Source organism: Phaethon aethereus (assembly GCF_964289735.1).
Source record: "Phaethon aethereus genome assembly, chromosome: 7".
Classification (NCBI taxonomy): domain Eukaryota; kingdom Metazoa; phylum Chordata; class Aves; order Phaethontiformes; family Phaethontidae; genus Phaethon; species Phaethon aethereus.
Window position 1 is genome coordinate 2,503,619 of NC_138583.1, and position 26,290 is coordinate 2,529,908.

Consider the following 26,290-nt stretch of genomic DNA (forward strand, 5'->3'; position numbering starts at 1 on the left):
GAATGGGTATTGTATTTAACTAACAGGGCAATTAAGTTTTTTTCTAAAGGACAGAAAATAAGCTAACTAGCACCAACTGCTGAAAATGCTTGCTGCTAGAACAATACATTACTGCCTGATCTTCTGTGACAAGCCCTTCTTAACTGTTTCTAACTTTACTTGAACTAAGCACACAGTCACGTTTGATGCCATCCACTAGTAACAACTTCTGTCTTACACCTTGTTCTACTTTGCCTGTCAGCAAGGTAAAAAGGGGGAATTCTGTCCTGTGTTTTAACAGAAGCAGGGTAGAGACAAAAAATTGTAATGGCTTTTTCCGTGATCCTCTTCTGTCCTCTGGTCGCCTTTCTTGAGTCAAATGTTTCTAGAGGGTAGAAAAAGATTCCCCTCCTCATCCCCAACGTCCCTTATCTCTGAGCCTGCTCTTTTTCACACGCTTCTTAGCCCCTTGACTGACACACACACGAACATCCGTGCCTAGGAAATCAGGAACGGCTCTCTAAAAACCAGGTAGAATTTCACAGCCTGTTCAAATTTGGTCTGCTAACTCAAAACGTAATTTTACGTTTGTGTCTATTGTTTCATTTACTTTCACAGACATAACACTCCTTCATCTAAGTAACTTTGCTATTCACTATTCCTTATCTACTCCAGTATCTTTGTGCAGTTCTGTATCTCCAGCATTTCTAAAGTTCATGGGTTTGACACCATTTTCTGTTTCCTATTTTTGAGTATGCTAGGGCTTCAGTTTAGGTTCATAGCCAGAAGCAGTAACTGGCAAAATGTCCGGAAAAAGAGACATTAACAAAAAGATTACCCCTACCTTCAAAACTCTGCTCAATTATGGTCTCAGGGCACCCTAAAAGCAACACTGCCACAATTTCTTTAATTTCTGCATCTACAATCTCCTTTTCATTGAATCAAGCAGACACATGGTTATGTATCACTATCTATTTTGTACGGAGTAGAAATCTGGTGTACCTTAAAACTTCAACACAGAAGATGGAGGAAAAGAAATTTATAAAAGGAAATTTTGCAATTCATTCTCTGATTGTACTGTTTCCAACACACGGTGGTGCTTTATTACTCACTTTGTAATTTCTTTATTCGCATGCAAGTAAATCTTTAAAGTAAACACAGGCATTGCGCTTGCTAGATGACTTTTTTTTTGCTTCATTTGCAAAGTCTGAACTCAGTCTTCGGAGTTGATAAAGCAGCAGAAAACAAACATGCCTTTTGAACAAGCATTCTGGGCTAATCGCTCTTTCCAATTACCAGTGTGTGTCTTTATTCACCTCTAGTCAGAATTCCTCCCTACGCCTTCCCTTTCATTCAGGATTGCTACTTCTTTTAACCACTCAGTGTTCTCCTCGTAACGCTATGAGAGAAGTTGCACTGACTTTGATCTGCCAAGTGATCTTACCTGGCTCCCCAAATTACCCTGTAGGTTGGGCACAGGTCTTTCCATCAGGCAACCTTTCATGCTGCCCGCTGAGCAGCATCCTTTGCTACGCCAGGAACGCGCTTGGGGCAAAGCGGCATTAAGGCTCCTTCACAGACCGTCCCAGGGCAGTGGGTAACGTGAAATTCCGGACCAGCCCCGCTCAGTAGGTCCGTCCCTACCTGCTGTGGGCTCAAACACACTCTGCCTGCAGACGAAGCTGGGAAGAAGTGGCGTAGGGCAGATTTATACATTACCATGTTCTCTTTCCAAGTTATCTTCAGTAAATTCCCCGCTGTTCACTGGGATTGGTGTAGGCGTTTCTAGAAAGACCAACTGGGATACTCTGGGGACAAAAAACTGCCTATGATAAACACCGTATAAAAAACCCCCAAAACCAAATACTCTGGACTAGCGCACAAAGTAAACAAATTTCATCTGCAGAGGCCTCTATCCAACAGCCAATGCTTAACAATTTCCCACTTTTCTGCCATTTCTGGGCTTCCTTTGGGAAGGACTGCCATGAAACCAAAAAGCAACGGACAACTTTAATAAGCTCTGATATTTCTATTTCATTTCTGGTGCTCTAAAGACATCACGAGGTCAAAGTAGAACTCTTAGCAGGTCATATTTCCGTGCCCTTTCATGCATAAGCTAGAATCAGCAACTTCAAAGCTATTCCACTAACGCTTAAGGTGAAAAAGATGCAGGAGGCCTGCTGAGGTAACAAAATAAAGGCAGAGGAAACAAGATGACTTGGAAAGTCCTGGCAACTCAAGCTGTCTCTAGCACAAAAGATTGCATCACAAAGCATCTTGTAGAAAACAAATAGCTTTTAGTCTAAACTATTTCTCTGTCTGACGCTAATTACATTCTATATTTTACACTTCCTTGAATTTTCTCTTAAAAAACCCAAACAAAAACCCAAACCCACAACACCGAACTACGGATAGACAATTTTCCTCACAGATTGCGTCACAGTGCACAGACCTGAAATTGCTTTGCTGACGTGAGACGGAAACTGTTCTTTCCTTTTTAAAGCATAAACATGCTGCTGCCAAAGAAGGAGTCAGAAGAACTTAAGGTAAAAACTAGTGTTAAGCATAAAAGAATTCTCTAAATATTAACTTATCTAAAATGATAGCTACAAATCTTGAAATGAAAAATGAGCAGACAAATTCAATAGAAATAAAACCTGTGAAACTCTTCTAAGCTCAAAAACAACCTCGTGTCAGTAATGGCTGGAATACTGGGCCGATGCTTGTCAATCATACATACACAAATGGAAACCACTGCACATACCCATACTCAAGCACTGATTTCATAAGAAGAATTACCCATTCTGTACTCACTATACTTGATTATAAACCAAAATAAAATGGAAATTACTGACAGTGTCTGAGGAGTTCGAGCAGTTTTAGGAGAGAGACATAACCTCCTGTGAAAAATCATGAGAGGTTACATAACACGTAACCTCCTGTGAAAAATCAAACAGTGAGTAAATACTTTCCTACTGCAAGCGAATGCTATTTAAAATAAATTTCAGTCTTACCTTAACCTTAAGCACAGAAGAAAACATTTTGGCATCTTCAGACACTCCGCCAATGTACATTTTTTTGGTGAAGACAGGCACATGGTCATTTTCATCCTTCACTTCAATAAATACCTTGGCTGTATTACCTAAGAGAAGGAATGAAAAGTCTACATAGAGCATTTGGCCAGAATTCTTTAAACACCTATTGCAGTTCAAATGTTTAGAGCCCAAATAGATCACGTAAAATAAATGTGCATGGATAGCACTGTAAAAATACATACATTAGAAATAATAGCACATTTGGTATGGAAAGTATGAACTTGAAGGACGTAAAGAGATTTCATGTATTTTTTGTTTTGTACTCTACCTTTATAGTTTCTGCATTTGCCATTTTTTCTGAATGAATCTTGAGCTGAAAGTTGTACCTTTACAGAAAATGATTCCCATTATCTGTACACCTGCACTTTGCTATTAGGGCTATCTGAATTTGCCCGTAAGCAAAAAGACGCCACGGCTTTCTTTAGAAAGCATGTTATTTGGGGAAAATATAAGAAAAGACCTGTAAGTAATTTTTCAAATAAATAGAAAAGCACATGTAAGAATACTGTACTTTAGTAACACGGATTTTGGTCACATTAAATTCTCACAAGTGTTATAAAAAGATAATGAACAGGTGATGTATATTAGGAGTTATGTTTCAAGCAGCAGCTTGTTTTTTCCACTTCACGTGCAGCTTGCTTTATGTATTTTAATTACTACTAGCTCCCATGCAAATGCCCAACAGGTGATTCTGCCATGGTGTCTCTAAACTCACACATGTTCATACAACAGTGCTGGCAGAAACATCCCTTGGATAACAACATGATACTTTACATTGCAGGTCAATGCAGCGTTTTCTATACCTGCTTGAGTCATAAAGCACAAACATCTGACGGGTTTGACCATTCGTGTGCTAAGCAACCTCAACATTTAACAAATTTACCGTGTTAACTGAGCGCGTGCCTAAGTCTGTCTTCATCACAAACCTGGCCCATGGGAACTCGAGAAGTATTACTTCCCCCCTAGAGGTTCAACACATCTTCAAGCAAAATACTGCCATTAATTTGTGTTTTATTAAACAGTTACTGATCCACCCCACTGAACAATAAACATCTTTCTCCTTCTGCAAGGAAAAAGCATCTAGCAAAAATTATGGACCTAGTGCAAAAAAGATTCAACTGCGCAGTAATCTATACCAACATCTGTTTGCCTCTTTCAGAATTGTATAATGCAGAAAGATTGCTGGAAATGATGATATCCAGTTCATTAAAACCGCATTTTCAAGTGATAAATTGCCTCATTTCAGAGTTGGTTTTCCCAACTTGTTTCAGTGCCAAGGTAATTTAAATGTTGCACAGGTGCCATGCTGATCTGAGTTAGCTTCAAAACAGTATCTCATTTAAAAAGAGCTTAGTAGCTTTATCTTTAGGGGACAAAAAAAATTAAAACCCAGACTGTTTCTTAGATTGCCGAAGTCACCAAAGGTATTCTGTCTATCTGATGGTCCAAGTGATGGGAAACAAACGAGGACTTCATAAATGTAACTGAAATCTGAGAAAAACATTTAAAATGCCATCCAATGCATTAGTACAGAGAGAAGGAAAAAAGAGAAAGGAAAGAAAAAAGAGAAATTACATTTCCTCAGAGGAATAATAAATTATTCACCTTCTACACTGATCTGTGCAGAGACGTTAAACAACTTGTAGGTGCTACTACCTCATGGAAAAATTACTTCATGACAAGCTCTCTTTTTATGGACATGAAAAAAAAAGCCACAATCCAGCATCTGAATGTGTGTAACATGGACATAATGGTCTATTTGTAATCATCTCTAGTTTGCTTATGTTCATTTTAAAAGAACGCTTCTTACCTTGACTACATTATTTATTACAGCGAAGGAACATTTCAGTCAAAGAGGTATTGTGAGGTCCTAATGAATAGTCAAATCTCTCTCCTGTTAAACTGGATCCTTAATGTTTCTCGCTGCAATACTAAGTTAAGAGTTAGAAACTGCAGCCCTGTTGAGAAAAATGAGATTCCCAGGAAGGCTGTTTCACTGCAGCTATACCCTTTAGGGAAGAAGGCAATTGGAGCAGGATTACAGGCAATGTGTCTAAGTGACCTTGCCCTGCTGAGCTAATAAACAGTTCTATCAATGGCTGGCACCAGTTTACTGCTGCAGGGAAGATCCTAATTGCATCACGTTCAGTGCTGGTAGGGCTAGGCATTTGCTAACCTGCACTAGCTCCCTCTAATGCGAATCAAACATTATTTGCATAGCGCTTGCTATCTTCACCGTTTCAAAGCCAGTTTTGGTGAGGTGGCTTAGCCTCGTGCAAATTTGCTCAAAAGCATTTGTTTCATTCGCTGGTAGTCCTCTGAGCTGCCAAAATGCTGATTTGTTTAGCAATGGTTGAATGCTCTGAAAATGAGAAATTAAAGTTATTGCATTAAGAACAAAGCAAATTAAATATCCTGCATATATACAGACTACCATTAGCACCATTAACGTTAAGTTACGTTAAGCATATACCTTCATTTTATCTTAGTGCCTGATTTTTGTATACAGCTTGTATCTCATTCGTTCTGGCAGGCAGAGGGGAAGGCGGCATCTGTGAACTCCCCACTACCGCGTGCTTTTTGTTTCTCACACGGGATAAGCCTTGAAGAAGCGCGCATTAAAACCCCTCATCGGAAACCGTGCCACGCGTGTGAAGGCTGCGCCAGACCCTTTGCCGTGGGGATTTTCCCAGCCGCTCTGCTCGACTCGGTCAGATACGCCCTGCACGCAGGGCTGTGGTGCCGGAGACACGGGGTACGGCGCTCCGACGTCCACCTCCAGTGCCCTGCCTGATTGAAACGGCCACCCAACCCGAGCGTGCTCTCACGGAGTCTGGTTACAGCATTAGACTCTTTTTTCCTTCATCTTCCAAATATTTAGTGCTTCTTCTGAATACTGCTCGCATGTGGCTCTTAGCCCTCTTTTCTGGTACCTGAAGGGAGGCAACAGCATCCCCTATACAACGTGCCCTGTTAGTTACTGGTACTCTTGCAGGGCACTGAACACTGAAAGACACCGATATTTACGCTCACCTTCCAGAGGGGAAATTTTGTATCCCCATGTATGTAAAACCTTGCTTCTCTGATATTCTAGATCTGGAATTTTCATGGATTCCAGGAGCTGAAGCCAGAATTTACCGGTACTTCTTGTGAGACCTCATGAAATCAACGTATAATTCTTATTACTGTGACTGAGCTACCTAAATAGCTGGCCAGGTGAAAGAAGAAAGGATCTTTCCCTGGACAAAGCGGCACAGGACTGCCAAGGCGGACGAAAAGAGCAGAGAAGAAAATCGAGTGCTACAACTGCCTTACTTCAGCCGTGAGGGAACTGCTTCTCTGCACGCAAAGGATGCAGATAATATTTGATAAGCGAACAGCTTCTTTAGTTTTGCTGCACATTTTTATGGCTAAGACATGTTTATTGGCTGGATTTTTCACACCAATTAGTTCAACAGCCATGAAGGCCAGGTCAGCCTCCCAGACAATGCACTGCAAGGGAAATTTCTGTACCACAATCTCCTGCAAGGTTTCCTGTGCCATACTTGCCTCCTCTCTTCCAGACTCCTCTGAGACGAGCTGCAGCATACAAAGTATACAGGACTGCAGCTGCTTGTAAGTCATCTTCAGCTTGTAAGAGCCAAACGTATTGCATCACTGCTCCAGGTAAATAATTGCTCCCAAGACTAGAAGACAAGGCATTTGGATCCTTCGACTCCTGTGGCTTGCTTAAGGAAAGTGAAAATATCCTGAAAGCTGCTCTAAAGGAAACCTGAGGATCCTCCGAAAGACATAAAACTAGTAGATCATGAATGACTAACATAGAAAACAAAAGCAACAACAAAAACTCCAAGGAGCTGGTCAGAACCAGTGTGTACGAGCATTTCCAGAAATTTTTCCCAAACAGGCTTGTTGAAAACTCTCTTCCAGTATCACTGCTTATCTAAGTAGTGCTACTAATGGGCCCGATCCATGGGAGCCCGCAGTTTCTCACCAGACTGCAGAAATTAAGCCGAACTAAAGCAATGCTTTTTGAACACTGGGACAGTGTCAACTATGCCTCGAGTGTTACCAGATTGGTTTTACGTTATGCTTTCACCAGTGATACTGCACTTGTCTTCTACAATACGCCCAACGAGCCATTGATAGAGCTGCTCTTCATGCATTGGTAATTTTAACATAAAAAACCCCACACCTATCTTAAGCAGCTCGGTAACAGCAGATTCTTGTCTTTTAAAAGTTCATTTTAATCCAGTTGGGAATGACAATTGTAATTCCACCGGCTTCAATAGCACTTTGCTTTACTGCTACCTTACAAGCCTGTCGGGCAGACTTCGTGCTTTGGCAGGTAAACTGAACTGCAGCTGCGCTCAATCTCGTCTTACTAAATTTGGCAGAACCAAATAGCAATCAACACCAAATATTTTTTCAGTTGCATTTTGATCTAAATCACCATGTGCTCATAAGGCCTAAAGAAGCTCATATGCCACAGCTGATCAAGAATAGTGCAAAAAGGAAGCTTCGACGAGACATAAACAGCAACGTATTTGGAACAGCGCTGATCCAAGGTCCGATTTAAATAAATACAAAAAATCTTTTTATACCAAATAATGAATTGAAAGGGAACTCACATTTTATGCAGTCTCTCTAAAATACATTGCTTTGTTGCCCAAAGGAATTTGAAGTTTGTCCCAGTGGTTTTCAGGGAAACTACCCCAGAGCCGTATGGCAGAGGCGGCAGATTCGCAGCTCTAGGCTCTGCAGCGGATTTTGTCCATCTGTCACGTCTCCCGGATTCAGGGACTGGCATGGCAGCCAACTTACAAAACACCGTCAGCACAAACTTTTGCGACATGTTTGAAACTAAAAACGTAAGGCTACTTGAAAAGTCAATAATCCAGGGACACAGAATTAATTTTAGTATTTAACTTAGTAAAACTATCGTTCCCAACTAGTATGGAGCAGTTGCACAATTTTGGTTGCAAAATTAGTTTTATCCCTTTTTGCTTTATGATTCCCAAAGGTTTATTTTGTGCTTAGAAAACGAAAACCATTACAGGAGAGAGAGAGCTGTTCTCCTTTTTCCCTCCAACACCCACAGAACAGACCTGCCTCACAGCTGGGATTACAGCAGCAACCTGACAACAGAAATGACCCTCCCCAGGGCAGCGCCTCTGCATCCGTCTGCGGAATCGGTATGCACCACTTCTTGCTTGGAGCTGTGCCAAAGGGGAAAAAGGGTGCTAACCGGATGAATAAAAGGTGTAAATAATAAATTGAAAGGTGCGTGTTTGCTTAAAAATCTTTCCATACCAAAATACAAAACATCTCTACCATGATCGCATATTCGCACCCGGCAATGGATGTAATATTTAGCACACCTGACTGAAACGAAAGAATGCAGAAAGTGTGTTTCCCTCCCAGCTGGTCTAACACCTTGCCTCTTGCTTGTTGAATTCCACTTCTAAGTTGATTTTTAATAAAAATTCATGCTACTTTGAATTCTGCAGCACCCGTAAGAGTTTGGAGGGATATCTTGTTTTAGCACTCACCCGTGCCAGCCCGTGTGCAGACACCAAGAGGGCACTTGCAGTTTCCACAAAGGAAATCTATTTATCAAGACGGTGCAAGCACAACTGCAAAAGATAATAAATTGTTTCCTGTGCTTTTCGTTTCTTTTTGAGACCTCTTTAAAGAGAGCAAAACCACCACGTGGTTCTGGCATTATTCTTGCACCTCTAGGAATGCGAGATACGTGCTTGCTGCTCTTCCTTTCCCTACTCTTTAACTGGAGCCAATCAAGTCAGCAAGAGTGCAAGCGAAAACCAGAAAGAGGTGTGGGAGACATGACAGTGGGATTATGAGTGACGCCAGAAGTTTCGTAATGAAGGTGCAGGTGACAAGATCAGGGATGTAGGGGAGAGTTCCACTGCATTTACAAGTCTGTGACACAAGAAACTGCCCTTTTCACACCTGCCACGAGAACATGACTGACTTGGGAGGCAGAGATGCCTCACAGTCAGTCTTAGAGACAATCAAAACAAGACAAAATCTACAGCAGAGCAACCTGCAGTCAAAAATATTCCCTCTGGCCTCCCTCTCAACAACTGATTGAGCAAGAAGCTGTTAACACAGGTAACTTCTAATCAAGACAAACCTTTCACGCGGCAGAGTGCCAACTGGTAACACCTTCACCTGTAAGGTTTAATTTTTGAACAATCTGTTTGCATCCATGTCCGTTTGCAGACAGACACCGAAGAGCCTAGAGGCTACCTTGCTGAGCAGCCACGGCGGACAGGCGAAGCTACGCACAGACGGCAACGGTAAGTCAAGATAAGACAGCAAACAACAACTGCCGTCGGCAGCAGTTCAGTGGGCGAGGGCGCGGTGGCAGGCTGAAAGGGTCATACGCATGGAGTTGGGGAATGAAAAGGTGCGCTCTTCTCAGATCCTGGAAACCGCCAACGCTGAAAAACAGGAGACTGACTCCTCTACTTCTGTACTCGGAGGAATTTGGAGGGCCCTTATGTCCGTGGTGTTCAAAAGCAAACATATTCTGGCTCTCTTGTAAATACACCCTTCTCTGCTGATCGAAGTGGGAAGCCCTGGTGTCTGCCACCACAGCACGCGTTTCATCTGTCTGGCACAGGGACCATGTGGCCACTAACGCTTTGATTCTTAAAACTGGGACCACGTTTACTTCGGTGGTAAACCCTGCTCTTCTCCCCTTCTTGTCTATACCGCTCCACTGTTCTTTCTCACTGTATTTAGGCAGCACTTTCTCTTCGCTGCTCCCACGGGTTCCCGTAAAGCCCTCTGCTTCCTCCTGCCCCTTCCTTCCTTGCCACAGGGTTATTGCTCTGATTGCATTTTCTTAGGTATCAAACTGCAAGACAGCGAGCTGCTGATGAAAACTTTGTGAAGAGCTGACAGCGTTCAAACAAGGTAAAAGATGATGTTTTTCCTGTTCTTGTGCAAGAAATACTTCTGGTTTAGTAAAAGATTAACTGTACTGATACGTTCCCTTCAGCTCACTAATTCACTCCTTTCTGGGAGGAAGGAGCTGCTCGCTCAGTGACAGATTACAGAGCAGCACCTTCCAATTGCAGAACACATCCTGCCACACACAAGTTTGTGATATATATCAGTTTTTCTTGGTTTTTTTTTACCTTATCCATTGAAGGAGAACTGAAAGCTGCTATTTGGAAGCTGATAATCACAATCCTAATTTGACCTACAGTATACCACTAGACTATGTTCTATTGTGATAGACAATTTAAGAAGCAAAAAGCAGGCAGAAAAAAACCCAGGCTGCTAAATTTAACGGAATTGGAGAAATCTATTAATACCAAAAGTTTTTCAGGGCTCAGCATCACCAGTTGCTGATACCTCAAGCCAGAATTCCAACCTTTTAAATTCACTATCGTCAGAAAACCTAACTCTTCTTTCACTCAAATGAAGTAAAAATGCACTGCAATTTCATATTATCAAGTTTCAGTTTAAGTAACTCACTCACAGAGTTCGATTCCGCTGCAAGTAAGAGTTTGATTTTGCATGATTTAACATCATACTTTAAAAACCCAGTTTAAGTCACCAATTTTATGTTCTCATACTCCAAAGAACATCTCAATTTACTTTCTCTCATTTATTTATTCAGTTATTAGCACGCTATCAGTTGGCACTATCACCGAATGCTAAGCTCAGTTACACTTAATGCAGTATGATCCACTTTTCCACTGCACAGATGAAAACTCAAACTCCTACTTCTATGTAATTATCTTCTATGATACCATCCAGTTAAAAACAATCTGGTACCTAGCGTCTGCATTTTGTTAAATTCAGCACTGTTCTGTGGCTGAGCAGTTCGTCAGTGCTGTGTTATCTAGCTCCAGAAGGGCTCATCATTGCAGCTCCACAGTAGGTCATCAATTTGCTGCCAACAAATTCTAGAACGGTTCACCGATTCAGTGGTATCTAACACCGGAACTGGCAGCAATTCATTGCCATTGAATGTCAGAGCGGTGTATTAATTCAGTGTCACATAATTCTAGAGAAGTGCATTCAAAGTCACCTATCTCCAAAGTGGTTCATCATTTCAATGTCATCAAAGTCCACAGTGGTGCATTAATTCCGTCTCATCTCCTTCCACTGTAGTTCATCAATTCAGTGCCCTGAAACTCTGAAGGAGTATTTAACCTGGTTAAAACTCATCAAGAAAGAAAAAGGTGCTGAGAAAATGGAAAGACACACAGCATACAAATGTAGGAATCAAACCTAGAGGTCAAGGAATCTCCATTACAAAGACATAAGTGATTTTGTTAGCCAGATACTTGTAAAGTATTTTAAAAATATACATCTACCAAACTCTTCAGCTATCCATCCAGCACATGCTGTATACGCCTCGATTTCCAAACACATACAGCAAGTGCATGTCTTCATTTAAACTGGACCAAATTCAAACTCCAGTCACTATCAAGTATCTCTGAATAAAATAATTCCGCTATCACTTTTTTAAAACGGCTGCCCAGTCGGCAGAACTGCTCTAGTGCAGACTATGAGGTGGAAGAGGGATACAGAGGCCACTGCTTCCCTGACCGCTGAAGTCTGCCCAAAGACCTCTGCTGGGACCTGCTGACTCCCTCGTCTGTCACCCGTGTCGAAGAAAGATTTGAAAAAAGCTGTACACAAGCCTTATGTCCTCACTGTGTATGGCCTGGCCGCATTTTACAGATTACAACCTTAACTGGACCTCTCCAAGACACAAAGAAATGCAGTCAGCTGGCACTAGCTCTCTCTTTCTCTCCCTCTCCAGATACATCATTGATGGTGGCTGTAACAGCACGCAGAACCTTACATTGCTGTTAATACAATTCCATTTCCGACCACTGAATAATCCCTGCGTGTGACACCACAAACACGCTCAATTCTTTCTTAAGGAAGAAGAAATATCCATGACAAAACATGCTCAGTTTCCAAAAATCTGCTGCTGATTACGTGGGTAGTGCTGCAAAGCCTGATGAATGTATTTTCACTACCACGCCCTGTACAATGTCTCAGGCTATAGTCTACCACCCCTTTTTAAGGCATGTTCCCAAATACTTAAGTCCATTACGCCTAATATCTTTAAGAACTTCAAAAATCTGTAAAAAAAATTTCATAAAGTACCAATTTCAGTATCGCATGCAGGTTCTACAGTAGTATGTATATATACAGTAGTGTGTATATATACACACACATACAAAAGAAACAGACTTGTACCTTGTTTAAATTACTATCCTGAAAAATCTCTAATCTACATACAATACTCTTCAGCATATGCACCAAACTGGCAGGGAAATAAATCAGAGATGGGTTTTGTAATATTCATGGCTATCATTGTATCCATCAGAATAATAAGTAGAAGAGTAATTATAGAAAAAGGACAGCAGAATCAGCCCAGTTAGTTAAGTGTGGCCCTTCCTTTGTAACCCTCAGACTATTAACTCTGTGGATCACAACCTGCATGGTGGGAAAGACTCTGTCTGTCATGGAACAACTTCGTCACCTTTGGCAATAAAGGGATGGCACTTCGGCTCTCTGTCTGCCAACACGCCAGCCAAAGAGCCCAGAGTAACTAGCAAAAGCAAAAAAGCTGACACAGATCACTTCTCCCTGCAGCGAGGGAAAAAAAGGGATCACACTGTGCTCCGAGTGCTAATTTCCCAGTGTTCCCCGTGCCTGGACAGAGGCACAATGAATTAGCTCTTACTCAGGGCAGGTGGAAAGGTGACAGTCTAACATTAGTGACAGATGAATGACCAGTGGGTGTTTCTTTACCCCTGGCTTGCCATGCAGACCTCCTTGGGAACAGAGATCAAAACAAAGTCCGTGGCGGCACAATCCCTACAGCACCATACTGCCAGTAATGCTTTAAAAGATGCAGCTGAGCTACAATTGCTCATTATATCACTGGGGGCTTCCAAAAATTGTAAGAAGGTTTTATTATGTACACACTTTGATTAAGTGCCCAAATCTCACTGATGTTTAGGAACAGTCTGGTACTAGCATTTTGTTTATGGTATCTCCCCCTGCTCATCTCCCTTGATTGACAAGAAACTGAATAATGGCTATCCGCATAAAACAGAAGTCTGAAGTAAATTTGAACACCATTTGTATTTCATGGTTTCAAACTACCAACGCGACGTCCCTTTTTGAACAAATTTTACACACACATAGTAAGCAGCAGGTACCCAAAGCCTGGCCTCCAAGGGGTCCCTCAGCTCACACGAGGGCAGACATTTATAAGTGAAAGAGGCTGAAGTTTTTCGCTCAACGTGTTCATTCATCGGGCTGTTTTTGGTCAAGATGAGCCTGCTTTTTTACAGTGCTGAAGATCTGCTCTGTGATTAACACTGGTGGAATTGCAGAGGAGAAAAATGTTCCAGCCACCTGCGACAGATCTGGCCTACAGCTCATACTGCAACAACTGTGACTGCCCAACAAGTAACTCGAAAGAATCTTACATTCAATTTGAAATGAAAAAAGGTAGTATTTTCATAGCCTTTAAACAAATGTACAATTCCTCACTGCCCTTTTCTCAGTGCAACAGTCCACCGCCCTGGGCTTACTTGCATTGCATCCATGATGCTCCCTAGCCACAGCAGGGAAAAACAGACTCACAGAGACCAAAAGTACAGGGAAAAAAAATTGAGACAACAAACACAGTCTGTGTAAAAACGTGTACTAAAACACTTTTTGGTACAAGATTTGTTTGTTTTGGCAAGGGCCCAGCTGTGTCTTAAACAGGAAGTTGTATAGGATGGGACAGGACACTAAGTGAGCCAGATGCTGGAAAGCCAGACTTGCCAGACCTTTTCCTTACAGGGAGGATAATACAAACCATAAAAGTGAAAAAGCACACCCTCACCATGAGACAGAGCCAAAGCAAATCCGTTTGTAAATGAACTCCTTCCTGCCTAGAGATGCTGCAAACAACCTTCTTGTCTTTGTCACAGCAGGTCCTTGCCTCCAGTTTGCTCTCAGTCAGGGTTGCAATGAACTCCTCGCAGACCCTCAGGCGTGCTGAAGGAGTCTTTTTCTCCCTGTCACCCTCGCTGTGTATCTGTTCCTCATTCCTCTCGGGAGCATCCCAACATTCGCTGCGATGTCACCAGCCCAGCAGGAAAGGAAGTCTGTATTTGGGCTGTGCAACGTGTTTTCAGAAAAGTAACTGTGACATTCCATCACAAAAAGCTCCAATTACAGTGGAAATGTTCGATTCGTGCCATCAACACTCTGATTATATATAAACATGACTTTTGTTGGTATCGGTGAGACCTACAAATGTGTAACATCGACATGATTTGTGAGGATTTAGCTCAAGACTGATCAGCTCCACGTATGCAAGGCAAGCATAGCGATCCACAAATGCACTCTCTGCTGCTCACATACCATCACCAGCATTGTATTTCTGGTCACAAAACGAGGTCGCTAGCTAGACTGCAGTTACCAATATCCTAAAAAAATAACAGTACATATGTATATTAAAGAGAGATTGAAACCTAAGGATTTTTAAACTTACTTTTGGAAGGGACACGCAGGTTGGATCGTACCACTTGTAAGGAGTCTGCTTGGACTCGAAGCTCGTAACTTTTCACGCTTTCATAATCCAGAGACTTTTTAACTGAGATCACGCCTGTTCTGTTGTTAATAGCAAACACATCTGAAATCCAGCAAAAACAGAAGTAACGACGATGCACAAACACTCTGTTTTAATGCTTAAATGCTTCTACTTTGGTGGATGACATTATTCTCTTACACTGCCTTCAGAAATTGGTTCCCATCCCTCCCTCAAGGCCTCTAAAATCCCATGTAACTCCTCCTTGAGGCTGCCTTCAGAGGAGCACAGCGGCTGAATCTGACCAGGTACTGGAATAACCAACTTGAGGACATGCTGGCAAGAGCTGACAAGACAAAGAACCCACTCTCACAGAGGAGGATGGGATGGGCAACATTTCCCCAAACAATTCAGCATAATTTTGCTTAGAGATTTCAAGGTGAATCATAGCGAGTATCCGATAAGGACACAAATGTAGGAACGACGTTTTGTTTAAATACAGGCTCTAACCTAATACTTGTGGCTATAGCATGGCAAAATCTATAATGTCTTAAAACGGACTTCTAAGCAAGAAGTACAAGGTGATCAAAGCTATATTTATATCCTTATTTCAGTATGCCATGGATTCACAGCATGTGGCACCAATGTGAATTTTCACACGAGTGCGAATGTCATTGTGTTTTAATTTTGATTGTAATTCTGCTAACTAATCTGATCTTTCGCTGATTTCTAAAGGCTTGATAATGGCGGTCCCTCCTGCTTGTACAGATCAGGTGGGATTTCACTTCAGCATCTTTATTTCTAATCACTGTTTCTTGAAGACTTCTGATGCACGCACTAGGCTCAGCATAACCACTAAGACCAAAATATTAGTACTTACCCTCTTCATTTCCTGAAACAATTGAATATACAATTGTCTGGTTCAAGGCGGCCGCCGTAACAACTGTGACCACAGTTCCTTTTGGTGCACTTTCACTCAGCGGCGGGGGTCTGCAGAATTGAACAGAAGTATTTCTGTTATCTTCCAATTGCCTGAAAGCACATTACTGAAACTCATTCCTCAGGTTAGTAGTTTCATCCATCTATTAGGCTGCCAAAGCAAGATGATCTGTTATTACAGAAAGACATATTAAAATGCAAAACCCCCTAATTAGTCTAACTGACAAGAGGTGACAATATAAAAAGATAACGGTTCTTTGATATGAGAAACGGAAAAGCAGGGAATAATGAGTAGAAAATAACAGAAACGCAAGAACCACCAGAGACTGATAAACTGCAACTAAAATTTAGAACATAATAGATCGTTTATAATACTCACCTCCGCTAAGAGCACTCAGTAATCTATCAGAAACGCAAGCAGGAAAACTGATTCATGGGTAAACCTCTATCATTTAAACAGTGAGCACTTCAAAGCCACCTCCACAGGAATTTCTACTCTTCAGAAAGATCCAAAAACTTTCCTGCCAACCCATTTTGGTACTAAAAGCCAAGATGCTTTTCAGGAAATCAACTGCGACCCGACTACACATACACATCTTTTAAGCATTCGGTAAATGCTTCTGAATCGCAGAGCACCAATTCATGTAAAGAACAAAACAAACATTACACCACTAACAAATCGGAATCTCATGTTCTTCATACCCTACAAGCGCTGAAAACCGAGCATCTTGTATTCAGCATAGGTTCCTCATGTATAAAGAATGAGCTTCCTCCTGAAATGCAACAAAGAATTATTTCACTCTTTCCTATTGTTCAAACGCTATCTCCTTGGAAAATGTGAGGAGTAACATTTCGAGATGCTGTTTCTCAAGGAAACAGTAACTACTTCAGAATTAACAAAGACTCTGTGCTAATGTATTTAAAACCTCAATCTAAACAATTTCAACACGGAGAAGTGAGACTCTTGAGCTACTCAAACCAAATGTTCAGATTTTCATCAGAGCAAGTAAAGGGTGAATTCATGCTTAAAACTATTCATGCTAGTGAACAAATAAATTTGAAAGGAAATGTTTGCACTCATCCCTAAATGCAGCTGCATCTTTATTAAAGATTATCCAGATATTTACTGTTTAAAAAAATTACACTCATTCGGTATATAACAAACTGAAAGACAGATAAGGATATGTTGAGACAGGCTCCTAAACCAGGAGTAGACTTTAAGGAGTATTTCAGTTGCGCACTGATCTTCAAAATTCTAGACAGAATCTACACCTGCGTTTGTTTCAGAGAATATTTTATGATTTTCCTCTTTCATCCTCTATGACTCTCCTCTTTCATCCTCTATGTATTTTTCAGATATTCTACCCCACACCATGTTTTCCCATTCCAAGCGCAGAAAGCTAGAACCCCGGGTTGCAATCCTATTGAACCCAAACCGTTGCCAACACGCACCAAGAGACCAACAATCTCCCCTTGATCTGTGTCTTACAAACATTTTCTTTGGAATGAATATTTGTTTGAACACCCTAGAAAAAGTTCTAGATAATGACACTGAATATACAGAACGAAGTTAAAAAATTTCAGCGGGTGAATTATTAATTATTGTTTAAAAACAAACAAAAAAAAGAGACCTGGGTAGTTTGGGTGACGATGCCTGTTACACGACCTCTCGCCCTGGAGATGGTGTGCTTGTCTTCCTGTTTTGCGGCTTTCTGCAGCAACCACCTTCTGCCTACTTGAACGTTGCTCAGAAGTTCACCTACACTTCTGCCTCTTCCCTCAAGTTGCTATTCAGGCTGCCTTCACCCCGATCCTAGATTCTCTGACTACTCCCTTACTTTGCCCTAGGGGTTATACTTCTCATGCTCTTCCCGAGTTCTTGTGCTCAGCTTAATCCAATTCATGGCACTGTGGTGCTGGCTTGAATGCTCAAGCTCCAGGTTACACCACCTGTAAAAAAGATGCCAAAGGCAAACCGTATCCATGGCCCATCGGGCAAAGATGCACTCTTCCTTCCCTTCTTGTAGCATCGTCCGTTGCTTTAGTTACTTGTTTTGCAATTTAAAATAATATTTTATTTAATATTTTTAAAAATATTTATAAAATAAAATTTTACTTGGTTCCTGTGGCAGGCCCAGTCTGCCTGAAACTAAAACACTGTATCTCACTTAGCTTGGTGAGGTATCAGTTCTTCTGAGCATCCTTAGCCCTTCCCACTGTTCAAATAATGGGGCGAAAATACTGTTCCAGGCTGAGCCACACTGGATCATGCACTAGTGACTGCACTGAAATGCTGACCTCCCGATTTTTTTGCAGAAAAAGATGATGGTAAGCTCACTTTTACTCAAACACACATGCACAGAGCAGATCACTCTGGCTCCCACCCTTCTGCCTCAAGCGTGCTATCAGCAGTAGAAATAAAATTCATTATTGCGACCTGATTTATTAAGCTGCAAAACTAGCGCTATAAAATGCTTATTAATGTGCATTTTACAAATGCCAAGGTTAATGCTGGAGATGGGAAAAAAAGTCTGTCAAATCTGCAAGCATTTCAAGCTGTAGCTCTTTTGATGAGGTCAGAGATGCAGGCCAGCAAGGAAAATAAAGATCCTTTTTACGTTGCATTATGTATTGCTTTGTTTTGTTTTTCTCCTGAAGGCACATAATTTGAACAAAAAACCTCATGCCTGCGTATACGCAAAACGCACATGTCACCTGAAGCACACTTTCGGTATAGTCTTTTAATGGCAATGGCCTCGTAACGTCCCCTCTGACACAGCTGAATTCAACGAATTGATAAATCAGTATCAATTAGCAAGCGGCTTTTGTGTTTGCTAGGAGGGGCTATAGAGGGAGCGGGCAGACAACCGCCACAGTAATTGTATTGATTTCCTTCCCCTGATTTAACTAAGGTGATCAGGTTCAGCGTGAGCAATGCATCAGCTGAATTAAAACATACAGCTGGTCTCTTAAGATCACTTTGCTGAGTTGTAGAGAAGTGAGCGGGCAAAAGACAAAGGTATTCAGCTGACGACACACTGTTCTTTATCCTGTGCTACAAGCTCTAATAAGCTTTCTTTAGGAATAAGTTCATTATTTTCCAATTTTGGGATGATTAAGATGTACAACAGTGGGCTTTTTGGGGTAAGTGGTAGACATACTATTTGAGGCCATTTTAGGGGACAGGCAAGGGCATTTTTATGCAATAGTTTTGCATTACTGGATGATAAAGGCCGGTTACTTTTGTGAGACGACGTGACACAAGCAAAGCAGTCCCAGCCACCCAGAGGCGGCTTAGAAAACGACAGCGTAGTGCCAGGGAAGGGTACTGCTGGGACTTCAACCCACAATTCGGATTCAGAGCGTCTGAAGGTATTTTTGTCTGACAACGTTTGCGACACCTTACCGAGCCTCCGAGGGCAGCTGCCAGTACAGTCACTACCCTGCCAGCCACAGGCTCCGACCGCACCCGCAGGACGTTTCTGCCACCGTCACCTGCGTGGGACTGGCACGCCACTGCCTTCCAGTCCAGCGCTGACTTATCTGAAAATACTTTAAATGAAATGCTTACTTTCGGAGCTTCTGAAGAAAATACCTTGTCAAATACGTGATTCCTAATATTCCCCCCCAATACTGGCACGCATGGGTACGCACATACGTACCGCCACCGAATGTGAGAAAGCCCCCTGCATTAACGTGATGATCCACTTGCACCCCATAAATATTAGGGTGAAATGGAATAAAGAGCCATTAACACGCGCTTTAGCCAGCTCAGCTGCAACTCAGGCTACCCATAATCTTAATCTTTCCCTCCGAACGCTGTCCTTTGCACAAGCACCTTTTTGACCACAGCAAAATAAATGTATTTCTATACCAATGTTTTGTTCATTCACATGGTGTCTTTCTGTAACCGTCACAGCGATGTGCAATTGAAGTTGGTTGGTGTTCAACGCTTTCACAGAAGTCGTAAATGGTATCTTGTTAGGATTCAGGATGGGATGGATACCAGGAGGGACCCCATCACCGCAGCACAGCAGAAACCCAGGAGGATCCCCAGGCTCTGCGTGACACCACCCAACCTGCCCAAACCTTTCCTGAAAAGCCGTGTGGGAAAAGAGGGCACGAAGGCAGCAAAGTGTAAAAAAGGAGAAGCCTCAATCGCTTTGTGCCATGCTGAGATAAGATTGGGATCTGATGGCCTCGGATTTGGGAAGAACAAAGTAATTTAAAATTGACAAAATAGATGTTCGGTAATGAGCCTTCTGTCCTGCTCTTCTGATTTAGGTATACCTGAACAAGTTTAAGAGTTGCCTGTATTTCTTTGAGGCCTCTATTGCATTGCTTACTGCTTCAGCATGAATCTGTGCCAAAAATTGCATTTGCCCCTCACAAAAAAAAGCAAACCCAAACTAGAAGAACAACAGCATTAATATAAAGTCATTATTTATATACAAAACCACTGAAAAAGGAAACAAATTGTAAAAGAATAGCAACTTTTAGTTAGCCATATCTCAATTCCCCATATCTTGATCAGAGGGGGAAATATATGCCAAATACATTGCAGGGCATAACTATCTTTAATGTCCAAAGTAAAATTTTAACTTTTCCCGTCTTCTTTTCTGCTACTTTTTTCCGTTTGCTAAACACATTGGACTCTCATTCGCTTTTCAAATGCCTGATATCCAATATGCTTTAAATTCATCATGAAACTTTTCTATCTCCAAAAGCATGAACAGGAGATTTAATCAAAAATTAAATTTAAAACCAGCAAACCCAATAATAAATTGGAAAATTGGTTTAGTACTGAAGTTTAATAATGTGATGTATATGTACTTCGTATTAGACACTTCAGTTGACTTTATTTTGTGGGTTATATTTTAGTTCATAAGCATACCTCTGAACTTAAATAGTTCTTTCTTTTTGCTTAATTACATTGCTAAGATTCTTGGCTCAATTTGATTAACATGCCATTTGGACCTCTCCTGGTAAAATCGTCTCCCTGCCTTCCCTCACATTACAGCTTTATAAAGTGTTTTGGCCTTAGCTACATTTAACTCTCAGGAGCATTTTTCCTGAAGTTATTACACCCTCTTCTACCTGAAACATGTTTCTGAGCAGCGCACCCATTCCTGCGCAGACTCTTTTCATCCAGCTCCTGGTGGGAAGTAAGTCCATTTGGCTTTTTGTCTGTCTGATGCTTTGCATTAAAGAGAAGCTATGTCAGCCATTAAAAACAACTGAATTTATGTATTTTTCTAGACTAAAGTCACGTGTAGACACAGCACTAGTGTCTAAAACGAGGTGAGCTAACAGTGAAGTTATATGATAACTAAAATGGCTAATAACAGCTCTACAAAGAGAAACACTTAAACTGATCTGGCTATTCAGCTGAGTTCTAAAAATTGTGAAAGAAATATACAAGTTTCTAACTCGTGTAGTGAAACAAAAAGTAAAGAAACAAGAAAGCAAGAAGTAAACATCATGACAGCAGCTCTTTTAAGCCTTTCACCAACCCATTGAGACTCTCTTGGCTTCCTGTCCTTGCTTAGAAAAAGAAGGACCTGGCCACAATTTTAGAACAAGAATTGATCCATTTCTCAAATTTTCACTTTCCAGTATGTGCACCTGTAACAATGTGAACAATTTCCCAGAGACAGTGATTTTTTTTTTTTTTTTCTGGAAAAGAGTATTTTCTTCTTAATTAGATGTATTTTTCAAGCAGTTTATCTTCAAAATGTCCTGAAAAGGATCAAGTATTCCTTACTGTACTTAATATCCTCACTTTCTGTCTCAATTCTCAAATCGGTTCAGGACATTCTGACCTTTTCATCGTATTTATCTCTAATACAGATGAGAAGGGAGTCTGGACATTGTTACAGTGAACCCCTGTCATAACCTATTATTTTTTAAACCAAATGTCTAATTTTGTTCCCGTGAACTATCTGTCATCAGGCATAATGCGTTTGTGTTATCCCACCAATCTTCCTAAATTAAAACTAAGGACATGAAGACATGAAAATTTCTGTCAGGACTACTATAGAAGCAAAAAAAGGAAAAAAAAAAATCCCATCAAGCACAATGTGGGACACACTCACATATTTGAATTGGTCAGACAGAAGGGTACCGATAGAATCAACTCTAAGACCAAGGATAACGCCGTGGCTTTGCGCTCTCATAGTACACCGCCAAAAGCCGATAGGGTTTAATACTAGAGGTGTGTATTATTTCTATTCCACATTCACATTCCCGGAGGGATTTAGTTCTACCTTTCATTAAACTGCAACACAGCATTGAAAGCTCTGATCCTCATCCTCACCAAGCACAGCAAGGCAGATTCCCTGCACGGACCTGGGCCCTGTGCTTACCTCTTCTGGCATAACCAGGTAACATGCAGCCAGATTCATTTCACCATAACATTTCATTAAAAAAAAAACAACCATAAAATTAGAGTTTCCTTTTCATTTGGTAAAAAAGTAGAAGATTTTAATAAAATGCAATGTAGCACTACTTAAACAAGGAAAACTGGAAAAAAAGGGTGATCCTTCTACACCGTGATCATCTGTTAACTTACTCGCCAATTTTTCAATGGCAAACCATGCTTCAGTATCTGCCGTAGAAATAATTTAAATTCATAACTTTTATAACCACAGTGTGCTTTCTTATTTTTTATTACAAAAAAATAAGTATCAGGAGAACACTGTCATGAAACATTGACTCCAAAGGCAAAATCACACATATTTTCCTCAAGCCAAGCTGTCACTGACATGTGTGGCAAATTAAACATGCACGCTGGACCCTATGCATCATTCCTCTAGTGACAGTTTGAGGAAAATGACTATCTCGGGCCCCCGAAATGCTGCGTCAAAGACGTTGCCAGTATTATTAAAGGTATGTCACTCTTTTTCATGTCTTTCATTCATAAAATGTAGATTCCATTATGGAAAGGGGGGCGAAGCAGCGGTAAGACCTGGGGAAAGAATGACTCTAAATCTACCATCATTAAACAAAATACTTTTGAGGGACAAAACTAAAACCCTGTGCACTCGTGTTACAAGAAGGGAGAAATGACCCTCTAACTGAGTGCTGAGCACTACTTAAAATGGCAGTGAGCTCTAATAGGAAGGAAAAACGAAAACGTAAGTAAACAGAGGCTTAAAGAAATACAGGTCATGAACAGTCTGATGAAAAACCAACTTCTAAGGCAGCAGCTTATATCCTGCTACTTCAGCACACGGTGTCATTTGGAAAGCATCTTGATTCCTTGAATAATGTCATTTTACTTACAGGAAACAAGCTATGACATCTCAAATTACTTCTCAAAGCAACATGTCAGAGACAAATAAGTACATCAGTAAGAAAAGAGCTTTGGAAACCTCGCTGTTGCCTACAATCCAAGAAATGTTCCCTTCCCCTCCAAATCCCTGGCGTACCTGGTTTGGGGTTTTTCCCATCCTGCTCTTGGTTTGAACAACGGGCATTCTCAGCTGCTGTCCTCATTTCTGAAGAGAACTTATCACTCCTGATTTTTTAAGACATGTATAGATTAACCTGTTTCCCTCCTGCAGTAACTCTTTTCTCTTAATAGTTATATTTTTCTCTCATGCGTTGTGAAGGAGTATGACTGAATTAGTAGGATACTCATGATAAGAAAAGCACAGTTGCTTCTACGAGACCTCAGATGTTGACAATATTGTGGATGCTGTTCTGTGCCAAACAGCACTTTTTTGAAGGCGGCACCAAATTAGAGAGACTTCAAACATCAAATGCTACCCATACCCTCAACGCCTCTGTGCAGGATTCCTCATTCCCTATTTCACAGTGAGAATTAACTGACTGAACAGCAGTAAACCAGGGAACTGGGAAAAGCCTCTTGGAATAACACTTCCAACTGACTCCAGATATGCCTCCATAATTTTGTTTTGTGAAATCCTATGACACATAGCTATTTGCTTAGATGATATCTGCCTACAGTATTGATGGATTTAATTAAGTGGAAAACATTAGATTGTATCTTCTACTGAGCGAGAGGTCCACATGTCGCAAAATCTCACTTTTTAACCAGAACATATTTTCACAGTAGAGTGTCATTGCTAGTACCGAAATAAAATGCCACACTGCATTTACAACACATAATAACCTCGAATTTGCAAACTTCACGTATTTCCTCATAAACTGGAACCAAACTTCAGATTACCAGATGACTGGACACATCTTTTCAAACAGGTTGGGGACCTATAATGCAATACTAACAGAAGCTAAAAGTTTGCATTATTTTCCTTTTTCTGCTATGGAATGGCAACACCTGTTTAATGTGCCCACAAGCAACAATTAGGAACCAAGGACGCTGCTTCTGGTTAACATTTCATTTCCTGCTACAGCAGCACATTGCTATTAGCAATGACCTTCTAGTTGCAGAGGATGTGGTATTTATTAATTAACAAAACAAGAAAAAGATCCCAAGTCCTGTTGAACTTTTTACTTTTTTAAAAATGAGAACGTACTCATAAAGAGGGCAGGCTTGCTAAAAAAAAAAAAACCAAAAAAACTCTTTATATTCATCTGAGGTTCACTTCACATCTGGTCTTCACTGTTCCATAGCGCTACTAATTATGTTCTGTTAATTAAGAAATGAAAGTGCTGCCATTACCTGTTTGGAAGAAATGGAAACTTCTGCATCAATTACTTGCTCTGGAGTTCAATCAAGAGGTGATCTGGGTGGAGCCGTCAGGACAAGAGAAATAATAACCTGGGAAAGGAGCACTCAAAACAGCCAATTTGATTTTCCCAGGCAAGTGATTTATTGCCAGAGACGTCGCTGTTTGTTTCGCCAGCACTAAGCAGAATGAGATCTAAGTCAGCATTAAAAACCTTAATAAACTGTGCAGCCACAGCCTGTTTTGAGCAGCGATGCAGAGTGTCTCACGTGCCGTGTGCCAGCATCCCTTCCTTCACCACCTTGCTGTGCCCAGCACCCCCAGGCCCTCGCAGCGGGTGGAAGTGGCAGCTCCGCACGCTGCTGACAACCGCCCCACGCGTCAGGTTTGGCGCTTGTGCCCCCCTCTGCTGACAAGTGCTTTGGACAACCAGCAAAATCCGACCGACTGCCAACCACCCCGAAGGGAGAAGCAGCAGCGTCCTTCCCTGGCAGCAAAAGGTCAAGTGGGCTCAGAGGTGGACTAGCCATCTGCAATTAAACGTCTGCATGTTATAGGACTTTGATTCTTTTTGATTTTTGCCTCTCCCCACTTTGCATTTTTGTGGAACACGCACATGCTCGGTTCGGAAAACCCTTTATTTAGCTGGCACTGGTGCTGTCGGCTCTCTCAAAGTCGTATCTAATATCCATGACAAGGACAGACAAGGATCCAAGTAGAGAAGGATCCACACTGCGCATGCAGTTAAACTCTGCGGCTTCAGAACGAAGATCCAGGCCAGGAGCGCAGGAGTACCTGCAGTACCAGCTCGAGTGTGGGGAAGGCAGTTAGGCTGGCACCCAAGGACGTGCTGGAGAGAGCTGTGGGAGTTGCAGTGTACTGGTGTTCCCAGAAGATGGCCTTGTGCAAGGAGGACTAGGCATGGATCACCTGGCCCTTATTAACTATGCTAATGGCCTGCAAGCCCCTGGGGTGGCATCTTCACAAGCTGCTGGACCAGATCATGCAGACCTGCAGGCTGACGCTGCTCTGCTTCTAACGGGGTGTGACTGCGTGGAGGAGGAACGTCCTAAAGCGCGCTGCACCCAGGCTGCTGTGATGCTTGGCCTGGACCGGCTAGTTCCCACCAGAAGAGTTGACTGGTTGCAGCAGATGTCTTTCCAATGTTTCTTAGCAATTGTTATTAGGAAGGAACTATATTTTAGTACTCACTTGTCATAAAGCAACTGCTCCATGTTGTATCTTACAGTTCTCAGAGCTCTTAACTTTCCGTGGCTGTTTTATATGTATAGCGCAGCAGCGTTTAGAAGTCTCCGGTTTAATTTACAATTCAAAACAAGAAGGTTGGGGAAAAAAGAGACTAATTAATTTGCCCCAAATTATGGAATAAGTCAGGAGGAGAGCCAGTGAATAAAATGCAAATCTCTGACTCTCATCTCCTTGACCGCTGCCTCCTGTGGAAGTCGCTTTAACACATGGATAATAATCAATCAAAGCCTCGCTCAGTATGAACAGGGCTCCAAGCAGAGACCCTCCTGCGCTGGGGTACTTTCTGACAGAGCAGAGAGCTGCCAGACCAACAGCTCAAGGCAGAGTTGCACTTTTTTCTCCCTATCTGCCTAACGCGGCTATGCCTTTTTGATCATGCCATCTGGTCCCCTCTCTATTTTTTGTATTTATTTCTGATTTGTAATACATGCTGCAACTGCACAGGCAGCTTTATTCTGTAAAACTGTTCAACTGTGACCTTTTTCTAAATACACAGAAACAAAGTTTGTAAAACAGCTAGAAAAAAATGCTGGAATCATCTAGATTATGATAATTATGCAAGCAAAGATCAATACAAATCCACTCTAAAGCCACTAATTCTCAATCCTTCAGAAATTCTAGTATCCACATCCAACACTCTATCGTTCTGAAAGCAGCACCATTACCCCGTGCTGACATTTACCCTAAAGATACACTATGTCAACTGAAACATAAGGTTATATGAAACCTGCCAGTTTCAGCTTGCATCACTGTCAAGA

At 41.5% G+C, this 26,290-nt stretch overlaps 1 protein-coding gene across 4 annotated transcripts in view; it reads right to left on the bottom strand.

Annotated features, from left to right (window-relative positions):
• Positions 1-26,290, bottom strand: part of PCDH15 (protocadherin related 15) — a gene marked incomplete at its 3' end in the record, with an annotated part of 380,126 nt that overhangs the window by 62,015 nt on the left and 291,821 nt on the right. For all 4 annotated transcript variants that reach the window (XM_082002568.1, XM_082002565.1, XM_082002567.1 and 1 more), the window contains 3 exons: positions 15,551-15,660; positions 14,635-14,775; positions 2,994-3,121 (listed from right to left, as the gene is read on the bottom strand). In XM_082002568.1, coding sequence (XP_081858694.1) covers positions 2,994-3,121; positions 14,635-14,775; positions 15,551-15,660 — 379 coding nt within the window. The remainder of the gene's footprint in view (positions 1-2,993; positions 3,122-14,634; positions 14,776-15,550; positions 15,661-26,290) is intronic.